Genomic DNA, 24,331 nt, shown 5'->3' on the forward strand with positions numbered 1-24,331 from the left:
AGACCTATGGCCCTTCCCCACTTCACTCTCCCCAGCATAAACTGGGAGGGCCACATAGATTGTGTCCCTGTGGGCAAGATCAATAATGGCCCCCAATTGGTGTCTGAAACAGGGATTCCATCACTATTATCGGTAACGCTACAAGGATTCCTAAAAGATATCCTCCCAGAGAGGTTCCTCTCTACTTGACGCAGTTCAATACACATGTCCAAATGAGTTATATTCTATCAAGGGAAAGCAGGCGGGTTTGAAATTTTCCTTGAAAGTAGCATGCTTTCCCCAATTATTTTTCCAAGCCTGCAGGGAGAAGGTAAGATGATGATTCTGAGGGAATCGAAAAAGCTGTTCTCTTTTTCCACAACAAACCCACAATGTGGAAAAGTTATGAGTGGGTAGGCAAATCTTCTCTTTCCCCACTCCATTGCACCTGGTAAAAGAGGAGTCTTAGTCTCATCGCTTTTCCTTCCTTCTTTGAGCCCTCCTCCGTAGAGAATATGCAGCTAAGAGTTCCTGGTCTATGAAGAACATCTCCAAAACATCCTGGACAGTTTTGTTTCTTGGCTTTTCACAACTTGTTCCGGATCAAGACCAGCACTCGTGCTGCCCAGTCTAAATAAAGGTGAAATGAGTGGACAATGGCATGTCCAGCCTGGACAACAGACCAGTGGGTCCCATGGGTCGGGAGGGTTGGAAAAGCGTCATTGGGTCGTGTGACATTGAGCTTTGTCATCTGGAGAGGAAAAAAAACAAGTGTAAGATAGATTGCCCACAGGAAGAATAGCGAACTCAACTGAGACAACTGTCTCCAATCATCCTACAGCTTTATGATCTGCTCATTTATATAAACTACATAAATTAATTTATATCTGGAGTGCAAAGATTCAGGAAACCACTAGATGGCAGCAAATAGACACAGAAAATCAGAACATGTTGCTGCCACCTGGTGGCTGCTTCAAGGTTTGCAGTGAATATATTATTGTTCTGAGTCTACTCATCGCAACCTTACCAGATGTTCCAGTCTTCTAACAAGGCGTTCAAGCCTAGTATTCACTGTTCCAATATCATGTTCCATGGGCCGCAGCCATGTCCCTCCCTTCTTCAGCCACTCAAAATGCCGTTGGTAGCTTTGCAAATCGGAGGCAAACCGGGTTAGACCTGCAGAAACCTGGAGGAAGGGAAAACCAGAAATTATGATAGGAAAATGATGCCACTGCTCCATTCTTGCCTCGCAATGGAGAAACTGAGATGTTAGGGACATGGGACTGCCATTGGTTTGATCTGAATCTCCACAGAAAATAGGAAGGTTCTCCAAGGAAAAGTCACCAAAATAAAAAGAAATTTGGAATGATGATGAAGCAGCCTTTCCCAGCCTGGTTCAACTCCCAGAATTCTCAGCAATAGCTGTGCTGTTTGAGGAATTCTGGAAGTTGAAGTTCATATAGCTGAACAGTGTCTAGTGTCATTGAGAGGTGCATCAGAGTTGTGTTTGACCTGGGGGGGGGAGGGTAGACATGGGCAGTGTATGTGTGTGTGTCAGGGGCTTCTGTGGTGGCCCAAATGCTCTGCCAGAGAAAATGGACTTCCAAGCTCCATTTTTCAGCTGCGATGGCTTGCAATCTTCTGCAAGCAAAAACAGGGCTCAGGAGTACTACCTGCGGCCCACTTGAGCTCAGTTTTCCACTGCGAGAGCCTCCTGCAATCCTTTGCTAATGAAAACAGAGCTTGGAAGGGCAGCACCCGGAGCTCCATTTTCACTGGCAGAGGTATTATGAGCCAGTCCTTCACTACTTCCAGGGCCGTCCCGTGGCCCAGATCTAAGCACTCCATGGGCCGGATTTTGCCCGCGGGCCTTGAGTTTGACACCTTGGTTTGGTTAGAGAAGGCTGCTGTGATGCATCTGAAATCACCACCAACTGGACTGGACTTTACTACAGCTTGTTGTCCTCCAAATTATGTTGGGATACAATTCCCACCAACTTGGAACATTAACCAGAACCATTATTCAACATATCTGCACTGGTTGCTGATTGGTTTCCGGACACAATTCAAAGTGTTGGTTATGACCTATAAAGCCCTACGTGGCATTGGACCAGATTACTTGTGGGACCATCTCCTATCACACGAATCCCAGTGATCGGTGAGGTCCCACTTCTCCAGATCCCGTCAACTAGACAATGTCGCTTGGTGGGGCCTAGGGGAAGAGCCTTCTTTGTGGGGGCTCCAGCCCCCTGGAATAAGCTCTCCCTGGAGATCCGCACTGCCCCACCCTCCTTGCCTTCTGCAAGAGTCTCAAGACTCATTGATGCCACCAGGCTTGGGCCATTAGACCCTAGCCCCCTGGCCAAACAAATGTAGCGTATGTTTGTTGTGTGAATGGTAATGACTGGTTTTAAATATTGTTGGGGTTTTAGATTAACTGTTTTAATATGTATTGTTTTTATATGTCCTCGGAGAAGGGCAGCATATAAATCCAATCAATAAATAAATATTTGGAGGGACCGTGGTAAAAAAGTCAGTGTTCTCATTGGAATCCCTTATATTCCAACCAGATAAAAGATGAACCTTTTCCAAACTGATTTTCTCTAAATATTTTGGACCACACCACTCCAGCACACTCAGAGCACATCAAACTGGGAAAGACTGGCTTCTGGAAGCAAGCTATTATGCTGCAAAGAATCTTAAAGGAGCGCCAGAAAATAAATGACAGCTGTTTTTACCTGGATGTTGGCAAGTTCTACAGCATTCATGGATAAAACTGGCAGGGTTTCCAGCTTGTGTTCACCATCTGCTGGGTAGTGTTTCTTCTGTACAAAGAATACAAAGAGAGAGAAGTATGAAGCCAATGAAGGCAAGAAAAGCAGAGCCTCCTTTGAAAAGGAGGATTAATTCAGCGTAATCTAAACAATAAACCAAACATCCTCCAAATCTAAGACAATTGATTTTTATAAACACCTAAGAAGTGTTTTCTGGTTATTCTTCATAACACCTCTGCCTGCTAGCCCACCAGTAGAACAAAATGAAGAGAATAGCATGGAATTTGGTATGGTGGGAAAAACCAGCAAAAGAAAGATTGAGCTAAAAAGTGGATTGAATCAAAAGGTGCAAAAAAGGGCAACAAGAATGATAAAGGAAATGGAGCACCTCCCTTATGAAACCAGGTTGCAACGCCTTGGTCTCCTCAGCCTTGAAAGACGGCCTTTAAGGGGTGACTTGACCGAAGTGTATAAAATCATGCATGGGATAGAAAAGGTGGATAGAGAAAAATTCTTTTCAAATGGCAGATGCCATTTGATGGTGTTTGAAGAATGGTGGCAGAATGGAAATTAATAAATAATAATAATAATAATAATAATAATAATAATAATAATTTATTAGATTTGTACGCCGCCCCTCTCCGAAGACTTCTTTTCTCTATCACACAATACTAGGACGAAGGGGCACTCCCTAAAGCTCATAGGTAAGAAAGCGAGGACAAATAAAGGGAAATATTTCTTCACCCAGAGGGTCGTTGGTTGATGGAATTCACTTCCAGAAGAGGTTGTGACAGCTGTCAGCCTTGATAGCTTCAAGGCAGGATTAGACAGATTCTTGGACGCCAAGTGTATCGGTGGTTATTGAGGCAGGCAGGATCACCTTGAGTACCATTTGTTGGGGGTCAGGGGAAAGGGAGGGTTTTGCCTTCTCTTTCTGCTCAAGATCCCCATGGACAATTGTTGGACACAGAATGCTGAACTTGATGGGCTTTGGCCTGATTCAGCAGGGCTCTTCTTAGGGTCTTAGGTTCTAAGCTACAGGCAATGCGATAAAGAAAACCCTAACTCTACCTTCAGGTTGCTAAGGTATATTCGGCTGACAACAATTATGAATATAATACTAATAAAAAGAATAATAAAAACATCAATAAAATCTACAATAGAAAAACTACTATATTAAAAAAACCCGTATCTACTAATGTTCAATTCTAATTCCAGGCCTGCGGGAAAAGCCAGGTCTTAATGGCTTTCCGGAAGACCAGTAGTAAGGGGATAAGTCGAATCTCTGGGGGCAGTTGATTCCACAAGGTTGGAGTCACCACAGAGAAGGCTCTTCCCCAAGGTCCTGACAACTGACATTGTTTGGTGGATGGGACCTGGAGAAGGCCGACTCTGTGGGCCCTCACAGGCTGCAACGTGGTATGAGGGAGGAGGCAGTCCCATAAATATTCTGGCCCTGAGGTTGAGAAAAACTATCCTGTCGTAACAAACTCTGTCTACCTTTTTACTGCTCTGTGAATAATTTCCTGCCTGTATAGAAGGCAACATTCTTTCTTACGCTTGGATGCACAATCAGCCAGATGTTTTACATTGAATTTGGCATTTTCATCTACCTTTTGAGGCCTTCCCAAAGAGCTGGGACAGGCAGATGCTATTTGATGGTGTTTGGAGAATGGTCGCAGAATGGAAACTCTTCCTAGCAAAGCTGTCTTTTGCAATTGCCTGAGGGTGAATTTGTCAATGCCAGTGGTGTTCAAGTGTTGGTGCACCAGATGTTTTGGGATTGTACCCAAGGTGCCCATCACTATTGGTACTATTGTTGCTTTCTTTTGCCAGAGTTGTTCTACGGTGCTTCCATTTTCAGGATTTATATTTTGTGATTGTCTTAAGTTCTTTCTCTTCTCTTCTGCTGTTTCCAGGTATGGCAATGCTCACTATCCAGATGTTTATATATATTTATAGAATGGAATGGAATAGGAATAGGAATAGAACAGAACAGGCCAAGTGTGATTGGATAAACAAGGAATTTGTCTTGGTACATATGCTTTCAGTGTACATAAAAGAAAGGTTCATCAAGAATCATAAGGTACAAAACTTAATGATAGTCCGGATACAAAGAAGCAATCATATTAGGAACCAATCAATATAAATCGTAAGGATAAAAGCAACAAAGCTATAGACATACGGTCATTAGTGGGAGGAGATGGGTGATGGGAATTATGAGAAGATTAATAGTAGTGCAGACTTTGTAAATAGTTTGGCAGTGTTGAGGGAATTATTTGTTTAGCAGAGTGATGGCACTTGGAATAAAATTCTCCTTGTGTTTAGTTGTTTTGATGTGCAGAGCTGTATAACATTATTTTGAAGGTAGAAGTTGAAACAGTTTATGTCCAGGATGTGAGGGGTCTGTAAATATTTTCACAGCCCTCTTTTTGACTCGTACAGTATACAGGTCCCCAATGGAAGGCAGGTTAGTAGCAGCAGGTTGTTTTTTCTGCAATTCTAATTATCTTCTGAAAATCTGTGTCTGTCTTGTTGGGTTGTAGAACCAAACCAGACAGTTATACAGAGGCAAATAAGAAACTCAATAATTCCTGTGTAGAACTGTATCAGAAGTTCATTGGGTACTTTGAGCTTTCTGAGTTGGCACAAAAAGAACATTCTTTGTTATGCTTTTTTTGGTGACGTTTTTGATGTTAGATATCCATTTTAGATCTTGCAATATGGTAGAAATTTGAAGGTCTCTACTGTTGATACTATGTTGTCTAGTATTGTAAGAGGTGGAAGTATGGGAGGGTTTCTACTAAAGTCTACCACCATTCCTACGGTTTTGATTGTTCCAGTTCAATTTCAGTTCAGTCTCATTCGAGATAATGATGAATCCACATACAGATGGTAGGTTGAACAACTAACCTTGGTTGTACCATGAGGTTAGTTGTTCAACTTCCCATCTGTATGTGTATTCATCATTATCTCGAATGAGACCTATAACTGTTGTGTCATCTGAGAACTTCAGTTTAACAGATAAGGGCTGCTTCCATTGTTATTATTATTGCTATCTCTTCACAACAATGTGAAGTCACAACTCCTACTTCTTTACTGGTTCTGATCTTCATACGCATTGAATTCTTCCCCAAAATTTAGGATATCATAATGTATCAGCATAATATATGTGCAGATCCAAGCCTTTTGCAATTGACAGATGGACATTTTGTCAACCTACATATTGTCTAAGTGCCATCCAAGAGGTTTTTTTATATGGCATCCAGTGTGCTGATAACTGGGACCATCACAGCCTGTTTATTTCATAGTCTTTCAGTTTTGATTTTCAGATCATGATAACTTTCCAGTCTTCTTTGTCTTCTATTCTACTATTTTTTGGTATTGCCATATCAATTATCCACGCTTTCTAAACCAGCTATATTTCATCTGGTGTATTATGACCCAAGATTATCAGTCTATATTAGAAAATCACACCACATTTTAACCTGCTCATTTTTCACTACTTTTTCAAGTGTATGTTCCCATCATTTTTTCATAATTGGTGTATGATTACAGTGGTCCCCCGATTATCGCGAGGGTTCCGTTCCAGGACCTCTCGCGATGATCGGTTTTTCGCGAAGTAGCGGTGCGGAAGTAAAAACACCATCTGCGCATGCACAGATGGTGTTTTTACTTCCGCCGCAGCAGCGAGGAGCTGAAGATTGGGGTTTCCCCGCCGCCCACGCAAACTCCTCGCTGCTGCCGCGCCCACCGCTTGTCTGCCCGCTGCTTGTCCGCCCGCCGCTTGTCCGCCGCCTGCCTGCCCGCGCGCCCGCCCACGCCGTTCGCTCGCGCCGCTTCCCAGCTGAGTCCTGAAGCGAACTTCCGCGTTTGGCTTCAGGACTCAGCTGGGAAGCGGCGCTGGGGTTTCCCCGCCTCCCATGCAAACTCCTCGCTGATGCCGCTCGCCCTCCCGCCAGCAAGAGGGGGAAGACCCAGGGAAGCCGCCCAGCAGCTGATCTGCCCGGCGCCATCTACGCATGCGTGGCCATAGAAAAAAGGGCGCGCATGCGCAGATGGTGTTTTTACTTCCGGGTTGAAAAATCGCGATATAGCGTTTCGCAATGATCGAGATCGCGAAACTCGGGGGATCACTGTATTTCTGGAGATGTTCCAGTGAATCATTTTGGCCACTGTGTTGATTTACAATCAATTTATGGAATTTTGCATAACTTGAGTACAAGATCTACTGTTTTTCCCCCTGCTTCTTTGCAATACTAACAATACTAATAATGCTAATACTGCTAATACTACTTATACTACTAATAGTACTAATAATACTGTCTAATGTACTCTAATAGCAAAGGCTTCTGGACTTACAAAGTGATTGGACAGCGTCTTGGTATCAGTTAGCAGGTTTCGGGTCAATGCAATAATGGAATCAATCTCCATCCGGGGGTCTGTAGGTTTTAGTCTGGGGTTAGGTGCAGCCCAGAGTCCTTCATACAAACTCAGTAGCATCACTACAATCTGACACACACCGTCTGCAAAGAGGGGGGGAAAAGAGAGAGAGAGAGAGGCCACAAAGGGCTGTTAGAAAACCAGTAGCTGAAAACCAACTTTTCCAAAACATCACCTGTATATGTAGGACTACCATCTCTGTACAAACCACAGGAGAGACAGTCAGTAGTAATGACTCATAGATCGGGACTATTCGTGAAACTATTGTTGGGTGTGACACAGACTTTCTTGTATTGGTGAGCTGATTAACATTTGTAGAGTGATGGGAAACTTCCATCTCTGAACTCTTGAGAAATAGTGTGAAATGTACTTGTAAATTCTTGCTCCTTTTTTTATAGGGAAATCTGTTTTTCTGATTCAACGGGGAACAAGGAGTAGCCTCCCCTTTCCCTGAGAGTTGGACTTTGAAGTGTGTGAGAATGAGAAGGAAGGAATGTCTACCTCTGTGAAGGGTATCCCTTCCTTTTAAAAGTTGGAAAACATTTTAAAACTCTATTCTGATTAGCCCCTTGAAGAGATTCCATTCATTTATTTATTTTACTGTTCTGGACTTTTGTCTGGTTCTCATGGTTTAACACGAACCCTTAAAGTCAGAGAATTCACAAATAAGGAGGTATCCAGAAGTTTGGGGAGAGATCTTAGGCTGGGAGCAGATTTATAAGGTTGTTTATTTTATTTGTGAAGCAGTGGAAGTGATGTGCCGGTGCCTGGAGGCTGTTAGGGTCTGGATGGGTGTCAACAGGCTCAAACCTAACCCTGACAAGACGGAATGGCTGTGGGTTTTGCCTCCCAAGGACAATTCCATCTGTCCGTCCATTACCCTGGGGGGAGGAATTATTGACCCCCCTTGGAGAGGGCTCCCAACTTGGACGTCCTCCTCGATCCTCGAACATTAGTACACCATCTTTCAGCTGTGGCAAGGAGGGCATTTGCACAGGTTTGCCTAGTGCACCAATTGCAGCCCTATTTGGACAGGGAGTCATTACTCACAGTCGCTCATGCCCTCATCATCTCGAGGTTCGACTACTGCAATGCTCTCTACATGGGGCTACCTCTGAAGAGTGTTCAGAAACTTCAGATCGTGCAGATTGTGGCCGCGAGAACAATTGTGGACCTTCCTAGATTTGCCCAGGTCTCGTCAACACTCCGCGACCTGCACTGGCTGCCAATTAGTTTCTGGTCACAATTCAAATTGTTGGTAATGACCTATAAAGCCCTACAGGGCATCGGACCAGAATACCTCTGAGACTGTCTTCTGCCGCACGAATCCCAGCGGCTGATTAGGTCCCACAGAACTGGCCTTCTCCAGGTCCCGTCAACAAAACCATGTTGTCTGGCGGGCCCCAGGGGAAGAGCCTACTCTGTGGTGGCCCCGGCCCTCTGGAATCCAGAACCGCACCCATCCTACTTGCCTCTTGTATGTTGCTGAAAACCCACCTATGTCGCCAGGCATGGGGTAATTGAGGTATCCTCTTGCTATTATGGTTGATGTATGGTATGATTGAGTTGTATGGTTATTTTAATGATATAGGTTTTTAGATGTCTTTTTAAGTATTGGATTTGTTTACATTGTTCACTATTGTTGTGAGCCTCTCCGAGCCTTCGGAGAGGGGCGGCATACAAATCTAATAAATAATAATAATAATAATAATAATAATAATAATAATAATAATAATATTATTATTATTATTATTATTATTATTATTATTATTATTATTATTAATTTATTTATGGGATTTATCTGCTGCCCAACTCCAACTGGAATCTGGGTGGCTTATAGTAATGAAGTTGTTGACCCAAAGTTGCTTTTTCAAAAAGTAACTGGAATGTCTTTGTTGGGGCTTGAAGGCATTTTGCTTCTCATCCAAGAGGTTTCCTCCATTCTGAAGAACTGAAGAAGCCCCTTGGATGAAAAGTAAAACATCTTCAAGCAAAAACAAAGAAAGTCCAGCTGCCTTTTGAAAAAGCATTTTTGAGACGAGTATGACCTGGATGACTGAGAATCTCCGTAGACACAAGACTGTTGACATTTGTTTTCAATTCTCCCACTTCTGCAGCCCTGGGTTTGCTGGCTGTGTTTGCCCCAGACAGTTATTCTGAAACAACATGAGTGAATCCACTCTGATTTCACCTGCTATACTGTGTGATGAGTTTGCAAAATACACTTGTACCTCTACCTAAGAAGGCCTCTACTTACAAACTTTTCTATATAAAACCGGGTGTTCAAGGGTTTTTTTGTCTCTTTTTAAGAAACATTTTCTACTTACAAACCCCAGCCTCCGAAACTGTAACCGGAAAAGGCTGGGAGAAGCCTCCGTGGGGCCTCTCTAGGAATCTCCTGGGAGGAAACAGGACCTCCACCCTCCCTGTGGTTTCCCCAATCGCACACACTATTTGCTTTTACATTACTGTAATTCCTATGGGAAAAATTGCTTCTTCTTACAAACTTTTCTACTTAAGAACCTGATCATGGAACAAATTAAGTTCCTAAGTAGTGGTACCACTGTATAGGTAATTCTCAACTTACAACCATTCCTTTAGCGACCGCTTAAAGTTACAATGGCATTGAAAAAGTGACTTACAACCGGTTCTTGCACTTATTACTACCATGGCACCCTGTACTCATTTTATTGTGGTGTGGTTGCTTGGCAACCTGCAGGTATTTATGTTGGTTGCAAAGTCCCAGAGTTGCTTTATTGCAACTTTCTCAGCTGGCTTCCAACAGGCAACGTGGAAACCAGCAAAAGGCCACGAGTCACTCATATGATGTTAATGACCATATCAAAAAAATGTTGAGTCATGTGATATCTCACTTAATGTTAGAATTGCTTAACATTGAATTTCCCGGTCTCCATTATGGCGGTAAGTGGAGGACTATTTGTAAACCACAGACAATGAACTAAGGTTAGCATGTTATCCGACTAACAACCCATGCATTGGTTGCCGATCAGTTTCCGGTCACAATTCAAAGTGTTGGTTATGACCTATAAAGCCCTTCATGGCACCGGACCACATTATCTCCGGGACCGCTTTTTGCTTCACGAATCCCAGCGACCAGTTAGATCCCACAGAGTGGGCCTTCTCCAGGTCCCGTCAACTAAACAATGTCGTTTGGCAGGACCCAGGGGAAGAGCCTTCTCTGTGGTGGCCCCGGCCCTCTGGAACCAACTCCCCCCAGGATTAGAACTGTCCCCACCCTTCTCGCCTTTTGTAAGCTTCTTAAAACCCACCTCTGCCGTCAGGCATGGGGGAACTGAGGATACTCTTTCCCCTAGGCCTTTACAATTTAAGCATAGCATATTTGTATGTATGTTTGGTTTTATAATAAGGGTTTTTTTTAGTTGTTTTAATATTGGATTGTTACATGCTGTTTTTTATCACTCTTGTTAGCCGCCCCGAGTCTACAGAGAGGGGCGGCATACAAATCCAATTAATAATAATAATAATAATAATAATAATAATAATAATAATAATAATAATAATAGGCTTAAAAATGGTTCTGCAAAGTAGGCTTAATGCATAGACCTGTACGTGTCCTTCTCAATTCCTCTAAGGCCCCCTTTCAGGCTAACGGTTCAAGGCCCATCTCCGTATGCTTTTGTCAAATGAAACTGTTTTCTAGTCATGCCAATTTCTTCGTCACTTTGATGGATTAATGTAGTGCCTGCAGAATTTGATGTTAGTTTATACACATTTTTTTCCTCCAGGAATCTAACCCCCACTCCTGCACCAACATTCCTTCTTCAAAAGACCTCTTTCTTCCACTCGGTGAGAGAGAAGTGTCAAGGAATATTTTAAAATATTTGTGTACGTGTGTGTGTGTTTGTCTAGGGTCTTGAGGTGATCTAATCCCTGCAGCCAGTTCCTGGTTCAAAATTCTTTAAGCTCTTAATTAAGTCTACTCAAAATAAATCCTGTGACACTGCTGTATTCTACGGCTATGTTCACCCAACATCCTCTGTCTAATCAAATCAGTCTTAGGAGGTCCATTCACACAACACCTTAATAGAGTTAGCCTTGTCTATGTGGCTGCATGTCACTTTGCCTTCTAAGTGAACCCAGATCATTTTGGTGAGATGATGATGATGATGATGATGATGATTATTATTATTATTATTACAGGTAGTCCCCCCCCAGGTTACGTCGTCCCCAACGTATGACGTTTCGTCGTTACGATGACCTGGGGAAAGCTTCGAAGCCACCGGTGCCGCTGCCGCCTCTATTTGGGCAAAGGGATCTCCGTGGTGGGCGGCGGCTTTGGAGACCCCGCGGAGATCCCCTCACCCGAATGGAGGAGGCGGCGGCGGCAGCCTTGGAGGCTGCAGCAATGCAGCACCGAGAAGGACCAGCTGTTGGTTCCTTGAAGAAGCCGCCACTGCTGCCACCACCGCCATGTAAGTTGGAATATTCATGTAAATCGGAATATTCCAACTTACACCAAAATTGGCTTATGACGGGCCGGGGGAACAGATCCCCATCGTAAGTCAGGGACTACCTATATTATTATTATTATTATTATTATTATTATTATTATTATTATTATTATTATGATTATTATTTTGTATGCCCCCCTTCTCCGAAGACACGGGCTGGCTCACAGAATACAAAAAAACAACACGACAACAAATCTAATTAATTAAAAATTACTATTAAAATCCCATATATATTAAAATCAGACAGAATTTAGGAGGCAAACCTATACTGTGGTTTAATACAATAGCCAAGTTAATGCAGGATATTAATGTCATTTTACAGATGGGTCACAGTCACACTGAGGTTGGTTGATTGCGATTGAGGTAAAGAAATATGAATAGATCAGCAAAGTCTCTTGTATAATCATTTCAAAGGGGCTACCTTTGAAAACGTCCAGAAACTACAAATTGTGCAAAATGCAGCCGCTTGCCCAGACACGTGCATATCTCTCCAACACTCCATGGTCTGCATTGGCTGCCAATGGGTTTCTGGACTCAATTCAGTGTTGATTATGACCTATAAAGCCCTAGATGGCACGGGACAAGAATATCTCCGAGACCACCTTCTGCCACACGAATCCCAGCGACCGGTCAGGTCCCACAGAGTCGGCCTTCTCCAGGTCTCATCAACTAGAGAATACTGTTTGGTGGGACCTAACGGAAGAGCCTTCTCTGTGGGGGGCCCGGCCCTCTGGAATCAGCTCCCCCCAGAGATTCATACTGCTCCTACCTTCCTCGCCTTCCGTAAGAGTCTGAAGACTCACTTAAGCTGCCAGGCCTGGGGCCATTAGATCCTTGCCCCCCTGGCCAATGAATGTGTTGAAAAAATGTGTAGTAAATTGAATGATTGTTTTTTTTAAATGCTTTTTTGGAGTTTTAGATTTTTAATTAATTAATTGGATTTAAGACATTGTATATTGTTTGTTATATGTTGTGAGCTGCCCCGAGTCTTCGGAGAGAGGACGGCATAGAAATCCAATAAATAAATAAATAAATTTCAAACGGTAATACCATCAAGGGATTATTTAATCCCTTTATGGCATTAATTATGATTTACCACCAGAATTAGGTGCAGAATCCCTGTTGCTAAGCAAGGTTGTTATTTGAGTCATGCACAATTTTACAATTATTTTTTTTTGCCGTGGTTGTTAAGTGACTCACTGCAATTGTTAAATGAATCATGTGGTCATTAAGCAAATCCAACTTCTCCTACTGACTCTGCTACCTGGAGAGGCCTCAAATATGACCCTGGGGTAACGCAATTGTCATAGATACATGCCCGTTGCCAAATACCTAAATTTTAATTCATGTGATTGTGGAGATCTTACGATGGCCGTAAGTGTGAGCCTTTTCAGTGCCATTGTAATTTCAAACGGTCACTAAACAAATAGCTGTAAGTCAAGGACTACCTGTACTGCAGTAATGTGAAACTGAAGCATTTGGTGCGCCTTTCATAGTTTTCTAAACCCTGCTTTATTTAAGCAAGAAATCGCTACATCCAGGCCCATTCCTACTTAACAGCGCTACCGGTGCAATGTGCGCGCAGTTCTGGGTGACCAGCGGGCAGTGCATGCACCCCGGCGAAATTTCGCTTCTATGCATGCACAGGAAGCCAAATCTTGTGAGAGGACGTGCTTGCACGTGAGATTTCGGCCATTTTTTGCTTCCGCGCATGAGCAGAAGCAAAAAGAACCACTCAAATCTCTCTTGCGCTTGCGCATCCTAGAAACATAGAAACATAGAAGACTGACGGCAGAAAAAGACCTCATGGTCCATCTAGTCTGCCCTTATACTATTTCCTGTATTTTATCTTACAATGGATATATGTTTATCCCAGGCATGTTTAAATTCAGTTACTGTGGATTTACCAACCATGTCTGCTGGAAGTTTGTTCCAAGGATCTACTACTCCTCTCACAAGATTTTGCTTCCTGCACATGTGCAAAATCTCACCGGGGACGTGCCCATCCACCCGCCGATCACCCAGAGCTGCGCGCACATCGCTGGTTTTACTACCGGTGCGCAGTGTGGCCTGTACAGGCTACCAACCCAATACAGGCCCCATCCCACCCTCAGCCCAAATCCTCTGAGGTAAATTTCATTGGAAGCACATCTGACAAGACAGAGAGCGACTCCAGGTGTCTATGCTCCGTTTACGGAGGTAGGGGGCTTCAGGGGCCCTTTGTGAAGGTTAGGCTAGGTGGCATAAAGGCCTGCCTGGTAGCTCAGGAGTGGCCTAGAGGTGCCCCTCATGAAACATCTGGCAGCGCTTCTGAACACATGTCTGTTGGGCCGGCAGGGCAGAGAGAGGAGGATTGTTGGGTTAGGGAATTCCTTTCCTGCAAGAGAGTCATCCCGGCGCCTTTGCCATGAGGTAAGGAAAAAAAAAAAGGCCTCTTGGTATTCGGAAACAGTGATGCTGGGTCAGGAGGGAGGGTGAAGGAGGGGTTGAGTCAAGGTGTTTTCATGGAAAAGCTATCCAGTGTTGTGTTAGAGAGCAAACTGCATATTTTCCCCCTTGCCAGGAGCGAAGGCATCGGCCTGGATTTCAAAGGTGGCTGGGTTTTTTTTCTTTTTCTCCACCCGCCCCTGGAGCTGAAACGCTTTGGCAATTTTTGTGCAGGGAGTGTGTGTGTTGGGTGGGGGGTGAACCAAAGAGGCCTCCTGTGGAGCCATGTGGATTTCTAACCCCGGATCCTTCATTGGGCTTTAGCAAAAAGTCTGATTTTGTTCCACTGCACTTTTAAGGGCAGCTAGGTTTGAAGGAGAAGGAGCAGGGTTTGACATTTTTTTAAAAAAAATTCTGAATCAACACACATGTGAATAAAAGAGTTTAAGAAGTCTGGAGAGATATTTGTGGTTGATCTATTTTGCACCCCTGTTTTGATAGGACAGGTAACCCTCAACTTACAGTACAGTGTAAACTATTCGTTTAGTGACAGCTCAAAGTTACAATGGCACTGGAAAAAAAGTGACTTATGGGTGTTTTTCACATCGGTGCGGCATCACCATGAAGCCAACCCACCCAACCATATTAGTTAACAGATTAATAGATTTGGAGGGAACTTTGTAGGTCATCTAGTCCATCCCTCTGCCCAAGCAGGAATCCATACATCTGCCTCTAGCTAGGATTGATATCTGCGAGACCACCGCATGAATCCCAGCGGCTGGTTAGATCCCACAGAGTTGGCCTTCTCCGGGTTCCGTTGACTAAACAATGTTGTTTGGCGGGACCCAGGGGAAGAGCCTTCTCTGTGGTGGCTCCGACCCTCTGGAATCAGCTCCCCCCAGAGATTAGGACTGCCCCCACCCTCCTTGCCTTTCGTAATCTCCTTAAAACCCACCTCTGTCGTCAGGCTTGGGGGAACTGAGACTTCCCCCACTTGCCTATGCAGTTTTATGCATGATATGACTGTGTGTATGTATTTTATCTATTGGGGTTTTTTTTTCTTTTTAGACTTTTTAATGTAAAACTGTTATTTTAGATTTTAAGTATTAGATTTGTTACCATGTATTGTTTTTATCACTGTTGTGAGCCGCCCCGAGTCTACGGAGAGGGGCGGCATACAAATCTAATAAATAATAATAATAATAATAATAATAATAATAATAATAATAATAATAATAACTCACAGCCTCCTGATTGTGAGGCAAGAGTTCCACCTCTAATTAAACTGGCTGGTGGAATAAAAACACGATGGCCTCAGTTCTTCTGAAGTTATTTGATTTCCGTGATCCTGGAGAAATTCGGTTTAAAAGGGATTCTCTTCCCATACATGCCCCGTTGATCTTTTCAATATCTCGTCTCCTTCCCACCTACAGTTCTGGAGAAACAGCGGGCCTTGGGCTAATCCCAGAAAAGCAGTTCCTCCTACGGCATCATGGTTTCTGACATCATTGCCTTTACACTATGTCCAAGTAAAAGGCTTTGAGTCCCTGTTTTACAGTTTTGCTGGCCCTTGGATTGGAAGGAGACCAAATTACCGAGCTTTGTGATAATCTGCTCAGATAGAATAGTTAAGAAAGGCAAGGCGAAGACGCTTCAAAACAAATAGATACCTGAAGGTAACAGAGTAAATTCACCCAAGGACCTGACCAGTTTGTGTTTACCCTGCAAACTTAGGAATGAGCAGACCACAAAAGGTCTCGATCCTGCTGCTAGCTGCAGGACTCAGCTAAATGGCATTTTTGAGCACCGTTAAAGCCACTGACTCCCAAACAATTGCTGCTTCTATTGAGTCGAAATTTTAATGCATATTAAAAGGTTGCATTATGCCCCTTTGCTGGAGACCCACAGATAAATATGGTTGTGTTTGCCATTTAGAAATCAATAGATAAGATGCATCACAGTAGACATCGAGGAAAAAGGGGGTTTGGATTCAGATAAATAAAATAGACTTAGCCAAACTGGGTAGCTATGGTAAAAGAAGCAGTTAAAAAAAGGGTTGAGAAACATTGAGTATGAGTAGTTTAATGAAAAGAAGGATTAAGAATGGCAAGATAGCAGTACAGTGATCCCTCGATTATCGCGGGGGTTACGTTCCAAGACCTCCCGCGATAATCGATTTTCCGCGGTATAGTGGTGCGGAAGTAAAAACACCATCTGCGCATGCGCACCCTTTTTCCATGGCCGCACATGCGCAGATGGTGGAGCCGGGGAGCGACGAAAGTGTGGAAGCCGACAAAGATTGCTTTGAATGTCGGCTGCCCCCGCCCCCCCAGCACCCACCCGCTTGCCCGTTCACCCGCCCGCTCGCTCGCCGCTCACCCGCCTGCCTGGCCGCTCGCTTGCCGCTCGCCCGTTCACCTGTCCGCCCGACCGCTCGCCAGTTCATCCGCCCGCCCGGCCGCTCGCCAATTCACCCGCCCGTTCACCCGCCCGCCTGGCCGCTTGCCTGTTCACCCGCCCGCCCGGCCGCTCGCCCGTTCACCCGCCCGCCCGGCCGCTCGCCCGTTCACCCGCCCGCCCGGCCGCTCGCTCGCCGCTCGAGAGCAAGAGGGGGAGAGATAGAGAAAGAGAGAGAAGGAAAGAAAGAGATGAGAGAGGGAGGAAGAGAGTGTGAGAGAGGAAGAAGCAAGATAGAGAAAGAGAGAGGGAAAGAAAGATGAGAAAGGAAGGAAGAGAGTGAGAGAGAGGAAGAAAGAGAGAGAGAGAAGAGTGGAAGGAAGAGAGAGAGAAATGATAGAAAAAAGGGGAGAAAAAAAGAGAAATGAGAAAATGATTGAAGCAGAGAATGACAGGAAAGAAAGAGAAAGAGACAGAGAAGTGACTCTTGGTGATGACGTATGACGTCATCGGGTGGGAAAAACCGTGGTATAGCAAAAAAAACCATGGAGTATTTTTTAATTAATATTTTTTGAAAAACTGTGGTATAGCGTTTCGCGAAAATCGAGACCGTGAAAATCGAGGGATCACTGTACTCCAATATCTAAGGGGCTACCAATGAAGAGGAGGGTCAACTTATTCTATAAAGCACCTGAAGGCAGGGCAAGAAGCAATGGATGGAAAATAATCAAGGAGAGAACCAACCCAGAACTAAGGAGAAATTTCCTGACCATTGCAAACATTATCAGTGGACACAACTTGCATTCAGAAATTGTGGCTGCTCCAACCTAGAAGTTTTAAAGAATAATTGGGCAACCATTTGTCTCAAAGAGTATAGCTTTCCTGCCTGAACAAGGGGTTGTATTAGAAGACCACCAAGATCTCCTCCAACTTGGACATACTGTTAAGTACAGTGGTACCTCTACTTAAGAACTTTTCTACTTACAAACTTTTCTAGATGAGAACTGGATATTCAAGATATTTTTGCCTCCTCTCAAGAGCTATTTTCCACTTACAAACTCGAGCCTCCAAAACTGTAACCAGAAAAGGCAGGGAGAAGCCTCTCTGGGGCCTCTCTAGGAATTTCCTGGGAGGAAACAGAGCCGGAAAAGGCGGGGAAAAGCTTCTGTGGGGCCTCTCTAGGAATCTCCTGGGAGGAAACAGGGCTGGAAAAGGTGGGGGAAAAGCTTCTGTGGGGCCTCTCTAGGAATCTCCTGGGAGGAAACAGGGCCGGAAAAGGCGGGGAAAAGCTTCTGTGGGGCCTCTCTAGGAATCTCCTGGGAGGAAACAGGGCTGGAAAAGGTGGGGGAAAAGCTTCTGTGGGGCCTCTCTAGGAATCTCCTGGGAGGAAACAGGGCCGGAAAAGGTGGGGGAAAAGCTTCTGTGGGGCCTCTCTAGGAATCTCCTGGGAGGAAACAGGGCCGGAAAAGGTGGGGGAAAAGCTTCTGTGGGGCCTCTCTAGGAATCTCCTGGGAGGAAACAGGGCCGGAAAAGGTGGGGGAAAAGCTTCTGTGGGGCCTCTCTAGGAATCTCCTGGGAGGAAACAGGGCCGGAAAAGGTGGGGGAAAAGCTTCTGTGGGGCCTCTCTAGGAATCTCCTGGGAGGAAACAGGGCTGGAAAAGGTGGGGGAAAAGCTTCTGTGGGGCCTCTCTAGGAATCTCCTGGGAGGAAACAGGGCCGGAAAAGGTGGGGGAAAAGCTTCTGTGGGGCCTCTCTAGGAATCTCCTGGGAGGAAACAGGGCTGGAAAAGGTGGGGGAAAAGCTTCTGTGGGGCCTCTCTAGGAATCTCCTGGGAGGAAACAGGGCCGGAAAAGGCGGGGAAAAGCTTCTGTGGGGCCTCTCTAGGAATCTCCTGGGAGGAAACAGGGCTGGAAAAGGTGGGGGAAAAGCTTCTGTGGGGCCTCTCTAGGAATCTCCTGGGAGGAAACAGGGCCGGAAAAGGCGGGGAAAAGCTTCTGTGGGGCCTCTCTAGGAATCTCCTGGGAGGAAACAGGGCCGGAAAAGGCGGGGAAAAGCTTCTGTGGGGCCTCTCTAGGAATCTCCTGGGAGGAAACAGGGCCGGAAAAGGCGGGGAAAAGCTTCTGTGGGGCCTCTCTAGGAATCTCCTGGGAGGAAACAGGGCTGGAAAAGGCGGGGAAAAGCTTCTGTGGGGCCTCTCTAGGAATCTCCTGGGAGGAAACAGGGCTGGAAAAGGCGGGGAAAAGCTTCTGTGGGGCCTCTCTAGGAATCTCCTGGGAGGAAACAGGGCTGGAAAAGGCGGGGGAAAGCTTCTGTGGGGCCTCTCTAGGAATTTCCTGGGAGGAAACAGGGCCTTCACCCTCACTGTGGTTTCCCCAATCGCACACATTATTTGCTTTTACATTGATTCTTATGGGAAAAATGGCTTACAAACTTTTCTACTTAAAAACCTGGTCACGGAACGAATTAAGTTTGCAAGTAGAGGTACCACTGTATTAAGGCCAGATTAATCTCAGGTAGAATCTGATTATAATTGACAGGATGGCAAATGTAGTCTTTTCACCCGATCTTATTTACATAGAAAGAGAGCCCATTGCAACTCCCTGGAGCAAAACATGTAGAAATGCAGTTGCTAAGATATTCCTGTTTGGTGCAACATGGGTATGTGAAACTCTGTAGGTGTTCACCTTAAAACTCTTTAAATTTGGGTGGCTCTCTAAGTAACATAAGGTTGGAAACATAACAAAGAGTTGCTGGCACCAATGGATTAACACATTTTGTGGCTGCCATGAGAGAGTGGGTGGATGCACAGATGTTCTGGGCTTCCAGTCTACCCAGAGTTGGTCAATGGTTAAGAACTACAATGGCTAAGATGCCCAGATTACTTATGGCAGTGTTTCCCAACCTTGGCAACTTGAAGCTATTTGGACTTTAACTCCCAGAATTCCCCAGCCAGCGAACGCTGGCTGTGGAATTCTGGGAGTTGAAGTCCAGATAGCTTCAAGTTGCCAAGGTTGGGAAACACTGACTTATGGGACCGCCTTCTGCCGCATGAATCCCAGTGGCTGGTCAGGTCCCACAGAGTTGGCCTTCTCCAGGTCCCATTGATCAAACAATGTCGTCTGGTGAGGCCTAGGCGAAGAGCCTTCTCTATGGTAGCCCATCTCTCTGGAATCAGCTCCCTCCAGAGATTCGCACTGCCCCCATCCTCTTCACCTTCTGCAAGAGTCTCAAGACTCACTTATGTCGCCAGGCATGGGGCAATTAGATGAAGACCCCCCTGACCACTAATTGTGATGTAGGACTGTGATTGAATTGGCTGACTGATTTTATGATATTGGATTTTTAGCTTGTAGTTTTTAATTAATTAGATTTGTTTCTATGCACTGTTTTATATTATGTCTTGTGAGCTGCCCCGAGTCTTTGGAGAATACAAATCTAATAAATAATAAATAATAAATAATAAATAATAAATAATAAATAATAAATAATAAATAATAAATAATAAATAATAAATAATAAATAATAAATAATAAATAATAAATAATAAATAATAAATAATAAATAATAAATAATAAATAATAAATAATAAATAATAAATAATAAATAATAAATAATAAATAATAAATAATAAATAATAAATAATAAATAATAAATAATAAATAATAAATAATAAATAATAAATAATAAATAATAAATAATAAATAATAAATAACAACAACAACAACAACAACAGCAAGATATTGGCTGAAGTAGGGTCACAAGCAGCTTTGAAGCCCTTGGTTGCTTTCCTTCAGAAGACACGGACAAAAAAATTCACACCATACCAAGATAAACCCAAGATTTTGTTTTCCAGACTCCTCAGGCCAAGAGACAAAAGACCCAGCAGTGTGAGACCGAAGAAGCTGGCATCATGTGGTGCAGCTCTGAGACCTCAAGGAAGGGAGGGTGGGTGATTTCCCCAGCGTTGGGGTTTATAGGCCTGGCTTAGCCAGATGAAGTCTCATAAACAGGATCGAAGGAGTGAAGGAAGGCGTCAGAGGCCCCGAGCTGAGGCAGCAGATGGCTGCACGAGCGACTCCAGCTGGGTGGGCACAACAACCCCTCCTGGCAACAACCATGTGTGCAAGACACAAAATGTGCATGTATTTCCTTTTTGGAGAAAATCAGGCATGCACAGAAGGAGCCGCAGAGAAAGGCACACAACCACACAGGAAAGCACATATACCCAGTTCCTAAGCCAGTGATGGCGAATCCATGGCACTGGTGTCACAGGAGGCACACAGAGCCATATCTGCTGGCACATGAGCCGTTGCCCTAGCTCAGCTCCAACGTGCATGTGTGTGCTGGCAGCTGATTTTTGGCTTGCACAGAGGCTCTGGGAGGACGCTTTGGGCTTCCAGAGAGCCTCCAGGGGATGGGGAGGGTTTTTTTACCCTCCCCAGTTCCAGGGAAGCCTTTGGAGCCTAGAGAAGGTGAAACATGAGCCTACTGGGCCCAACAGAAGTTGGGAAACAGGCCAGTGTGCCTCCAGAGGGTAGGGAACCTGTTTTTGCCTTCCCCAGGCATTGAATCATGGGTGTGGGCACTCGCGCATGCACGATAGCACTCACCCATGCTCTTTCAGCACCTGAGGAAAAAAAGGTTCGCCATCACTGTCCTAAGCTATGCGTGCAAATTACAGGTAACCCTTGACCTAAAACCACTCATTTAGCCACCGTTTAAAATTACAAGGTCACTTTTAAAAAAAAAGTGATTTACAACTTGTCCTCACACATGCACTCCACACAATGTGCCCCAGGTCATAGGTTCAAACTTCAGAAACTTGGCGTCCCGGCATATATTAAGGATGGTTGCAATATCCCAGGGCCGCACGATTCTCATCTGTGACCTTCCCAGCCAGCCTCTGATAAGCAAAGTTGACGAGGAAGCCAGAGTTGTTCAAGGACTGCATGGTACATTTAACGGCAGTGGTTGGCTTAACAACCAAGACAGAAAGTTCCTAAAATCAGATGTTACTCACTGAACAACTGCCTTGCTTGCTAACAGAAATTCTGGTCTCATTTGTGGTCATAAGTCAAGGACTACCTGTAGAGCTGAGCAGGCGTCTTTGCTTGCAAGAGACACACTGCCTCACACATGCCATCATTACACAATGAGCATTTTTTGAGATGCAAAGGGGAATAAAAAGGAAAATCAAGATTTATGTCATAACTTTTCCCTTCTTTGACATGTGCCAATGCACATAAAACAGGGTAGGTTGAGCAATGATTACAGGGGTCTGCCCACTATTTAAACTGTTTCCCCCTCCCCTCAACAGAGGTGGTCTTCAACTTATGACCACAAGTGGAAACAGAATTTCCATTGCTAAGCAAGGTTGATTTAGCGAGATGGTGCCTGACTTTACAACCTTTTTTTTCCCCATGGTGGTTTGGAGAATCATTGCAATTGTTAAGTGAACCATGTGGTCGTTAAGTGAATCTGTTTCCCACCCACCCCTTGACTTGGCAAAATCTGTCTGAGAAGGTTGTAATCCGGTTTAAGATTAACTCAGCCTTCCCTACTTCCGAGGTGGGTAAAATGAGGACCCAGATTGTGGGGTCAATATGCTGGCTCTGTTAAAAAGTGCTATTGCTAACATGTTTTTAAGCTGCCCCGAGTCTAAGGAGAAGGGCGGCACTTCAGATCATGCAGAATGCGGCCGCGAGAGCCATCGTGGGACTTCCCAGATTCGCCCACATTTCTACAACACTCCGTGGCCTGCATTGGCTGCCAATCAGTTTCCGGTCACAATTCAAAGTGTTGGTTATGACCTTTAAAGCCCTACATGTCATTGGACCAGAATACCTCTGGAACTGCCTGCTACCGCACGAATCCCAGCGACCGATAAGGTCCCACAGAGTTGGCCTTCTCCGTGTCCCGTCGACTAAACAATGTCGTTTGGTGGGCCCCAGGGGAAGAGCCTTCTCTGTGGCGGCCCTGGCCCTCTGGAATCAACTCCCCCCAGAGATTAGAACTGCCCCCACCATCCTTGTCTTTCGTAAACTACTCAAGACTCACCTATACCGCCAGGCATGGGGGAGTTGAGACACCTTTCCCCCAGGCTCTTTATATTTTATGTTTGGTATGTATGTGTTGTTTGGTTTTTAAATATGATAGGGTTTTATATGCTTCTTTATTAATATTAGATTTGTTTTGTTATAATATTGTTTTTTATTATTGATGTGAGCCGTCCCGAGTCTTCGGAGAGGGGTGGCATACAAATCTAATAAATAATAATAATAATAATAATAATAATAATAATAATAATAATAATAATAATAATTTTTATTATTATTAAAAATTGAATAAATAAATAAATAAATGGCAATCCTTTGCCACTAGAATGCTTCAACCATTGTAAATACAAGCCAGGCGGCTGAATTCTGATTATGTTATCTGTGGGGATGCTACAATGGTTATAAGCATGAGGACCGGCTGTAAGCCTCATTCTTCAGTGCCACTTCAAATTGTTGCTAAAGGAATGATTGTAGGTCAAAGACTATCTATTCCTTCAACAGAAAAAATAAATCTGCAGAGATAAAGAAATTCAGACCCAAAGAAAGTGTCTTGGCAGTTCTGAAATCTTCACTGCACTGTAATTGAGTTGCTATTTTACAGCTATTGATCTGTTCTGGCGCTGGGTGAAAAGAACCATCTTGATTTTTAAAAATCTAACATGTGCACACATACACACACCTAGCACACTCACCCATAGGTCCTCACCATAGGGTGGGTTTTGCTTCGTTTTGTTCGCAACAATGGTAGGACTATTTAAGTGTACTTGAACTATGTAGATGTCTGCAGGGGAGAGTTTTTAAAAATGAAAAAGGAAAAAGATAGCGACTCTGATGTTGTCATTGAAGCTTCATCTATTTGTCATGTGTGTAGCTGAGCGATAATTGGAATGTCGCAGCTACCACGTTGAAAGGTTGTTGGGTTTTTTCCTACTTTTCTGACCATACCCTGCCGGGGTGGCGCAGCAGGTAGAGTGCTGTACTGCAGGCCACTGAAGCTGACTGTAGATCTATAGGTCAGCAGTTCAAATCTCATCACCGGCTCAAGGTTGACTCAGCCTTCCATCCTTCCGAGGTGGGTAAAATAAGGACCTGGATTGTGGGGGCAATAGGCTGGCTCTGCTAAAAATTGCTATTGCTAACATATTGTAAGCTGCCCTGAGTCTAAGGAGAAGGGCGGCATAAAAAAATCGAATAAATAAATAAATAAAATGGAAAATCAAGGAGAGAACCAACCCAGAACTAAGGAGAAGGGTGGCATAAAAATTGAATGAATGAATGAGTGAATGAGTGAGTGAGTGAGTGAGTGAATGAATGAATGAACGAACGAACGAACGAACGAACGAACGAACAAACAAACAAACAAACAAACAAACAAATAAAACATTTAATAAAAAACACCTCCAACATACCCATCAAGCACATTAATTGAGAACTGGGCTGCTCATTACACAGAAGCAGCAGGCAACGCAATTTAGGTCAAGTCAACATGGTTTTAAAGACTCTAGCAGTTGCCAACCATCACAGGGAAAAGACAGATCCTAAAGCTATTAGTCAGTTGGGAAGGCAACCAGGGAGAGAGAGAGATGAGCCAGTGGGAAGGATGACATTTTAAAAAATCTATTTCCAGAAGGGATGGCTATGCTGACAGGCGGCCAAAAAAGAAACACAGTTAGACCTCTTCATGTTGCTGAATTCCAAGGCAATTCTTGCATTTCTTTTTGCAACTACGCACCAGAAATGCAAACAGAAAATGGTTTGAGCG

The 24,331-nt window shown here is 44.3% G+C and overlaps 2 protein-coding genes across 2 annotated transcripts in view; both read right to left on the bottom strand.

Moving 5' to 3' along the window:
- Positions 1-24,331, bottom strand: part of RPL28 (ribosomal protein L28) — a 251,742-nt gene that overhangs the window by 54,110 nt on the left and 173,301 nt on the right. The window lies entirely within an intron of this gene.
- On the bottom strand, positions 566-8,709 carry IL11 (interleukin 11). The gene is made up of 5 exons (XM_070728559.1): positions 8,694-8,709; positions 7,116-7,279; positions 2,718-2,804; positions 1,007-1,165; positions 566-730 (listed from the first exon to the last, which is right to left on the bottom strand). The coding sequence occupies exons 1-5, from the start codon at positions 8,707-8,709 to the stop codon at positions 566-568; spliced, it is 591 nt and encodes a 196-aa protein (XP_070584660.1).

This window comes from Erythrolamprus reginae, chromosome Z (assembly GCF_031021105.1).
Source record: "Erythrolamprus reginae isolate rEryReg1 chromosome Z, rEryReg1.hap1, whole genome shotgun sequence".
NCBI lineage: Eukaryota > Metazoa > Chordata > Lepidosauria > Squamata > Dipsadidae > Erythrolamprus > Erythrolamprus reginae.

Excerpts from the sequence above, each read along its gene's own strand:
- IL11 (XM_070728559.1), bottom strand. Across the intron at positions 1,166-2,717 it reads TAGAACTTGCCAACATCCAG|GTTTCTGCAGGTCTAACCCG; the intron begins GTAAAAACAGCT and ends CCCTTCCTCCAG. Across the intron at positions 731-1,006 it reads TTAGAAGACTGGAACATCTG|ATGACAAAGCTCAATGTCAC; the intron begins GTAAGGTTGCGA and ends TTTCCTCTCCAG.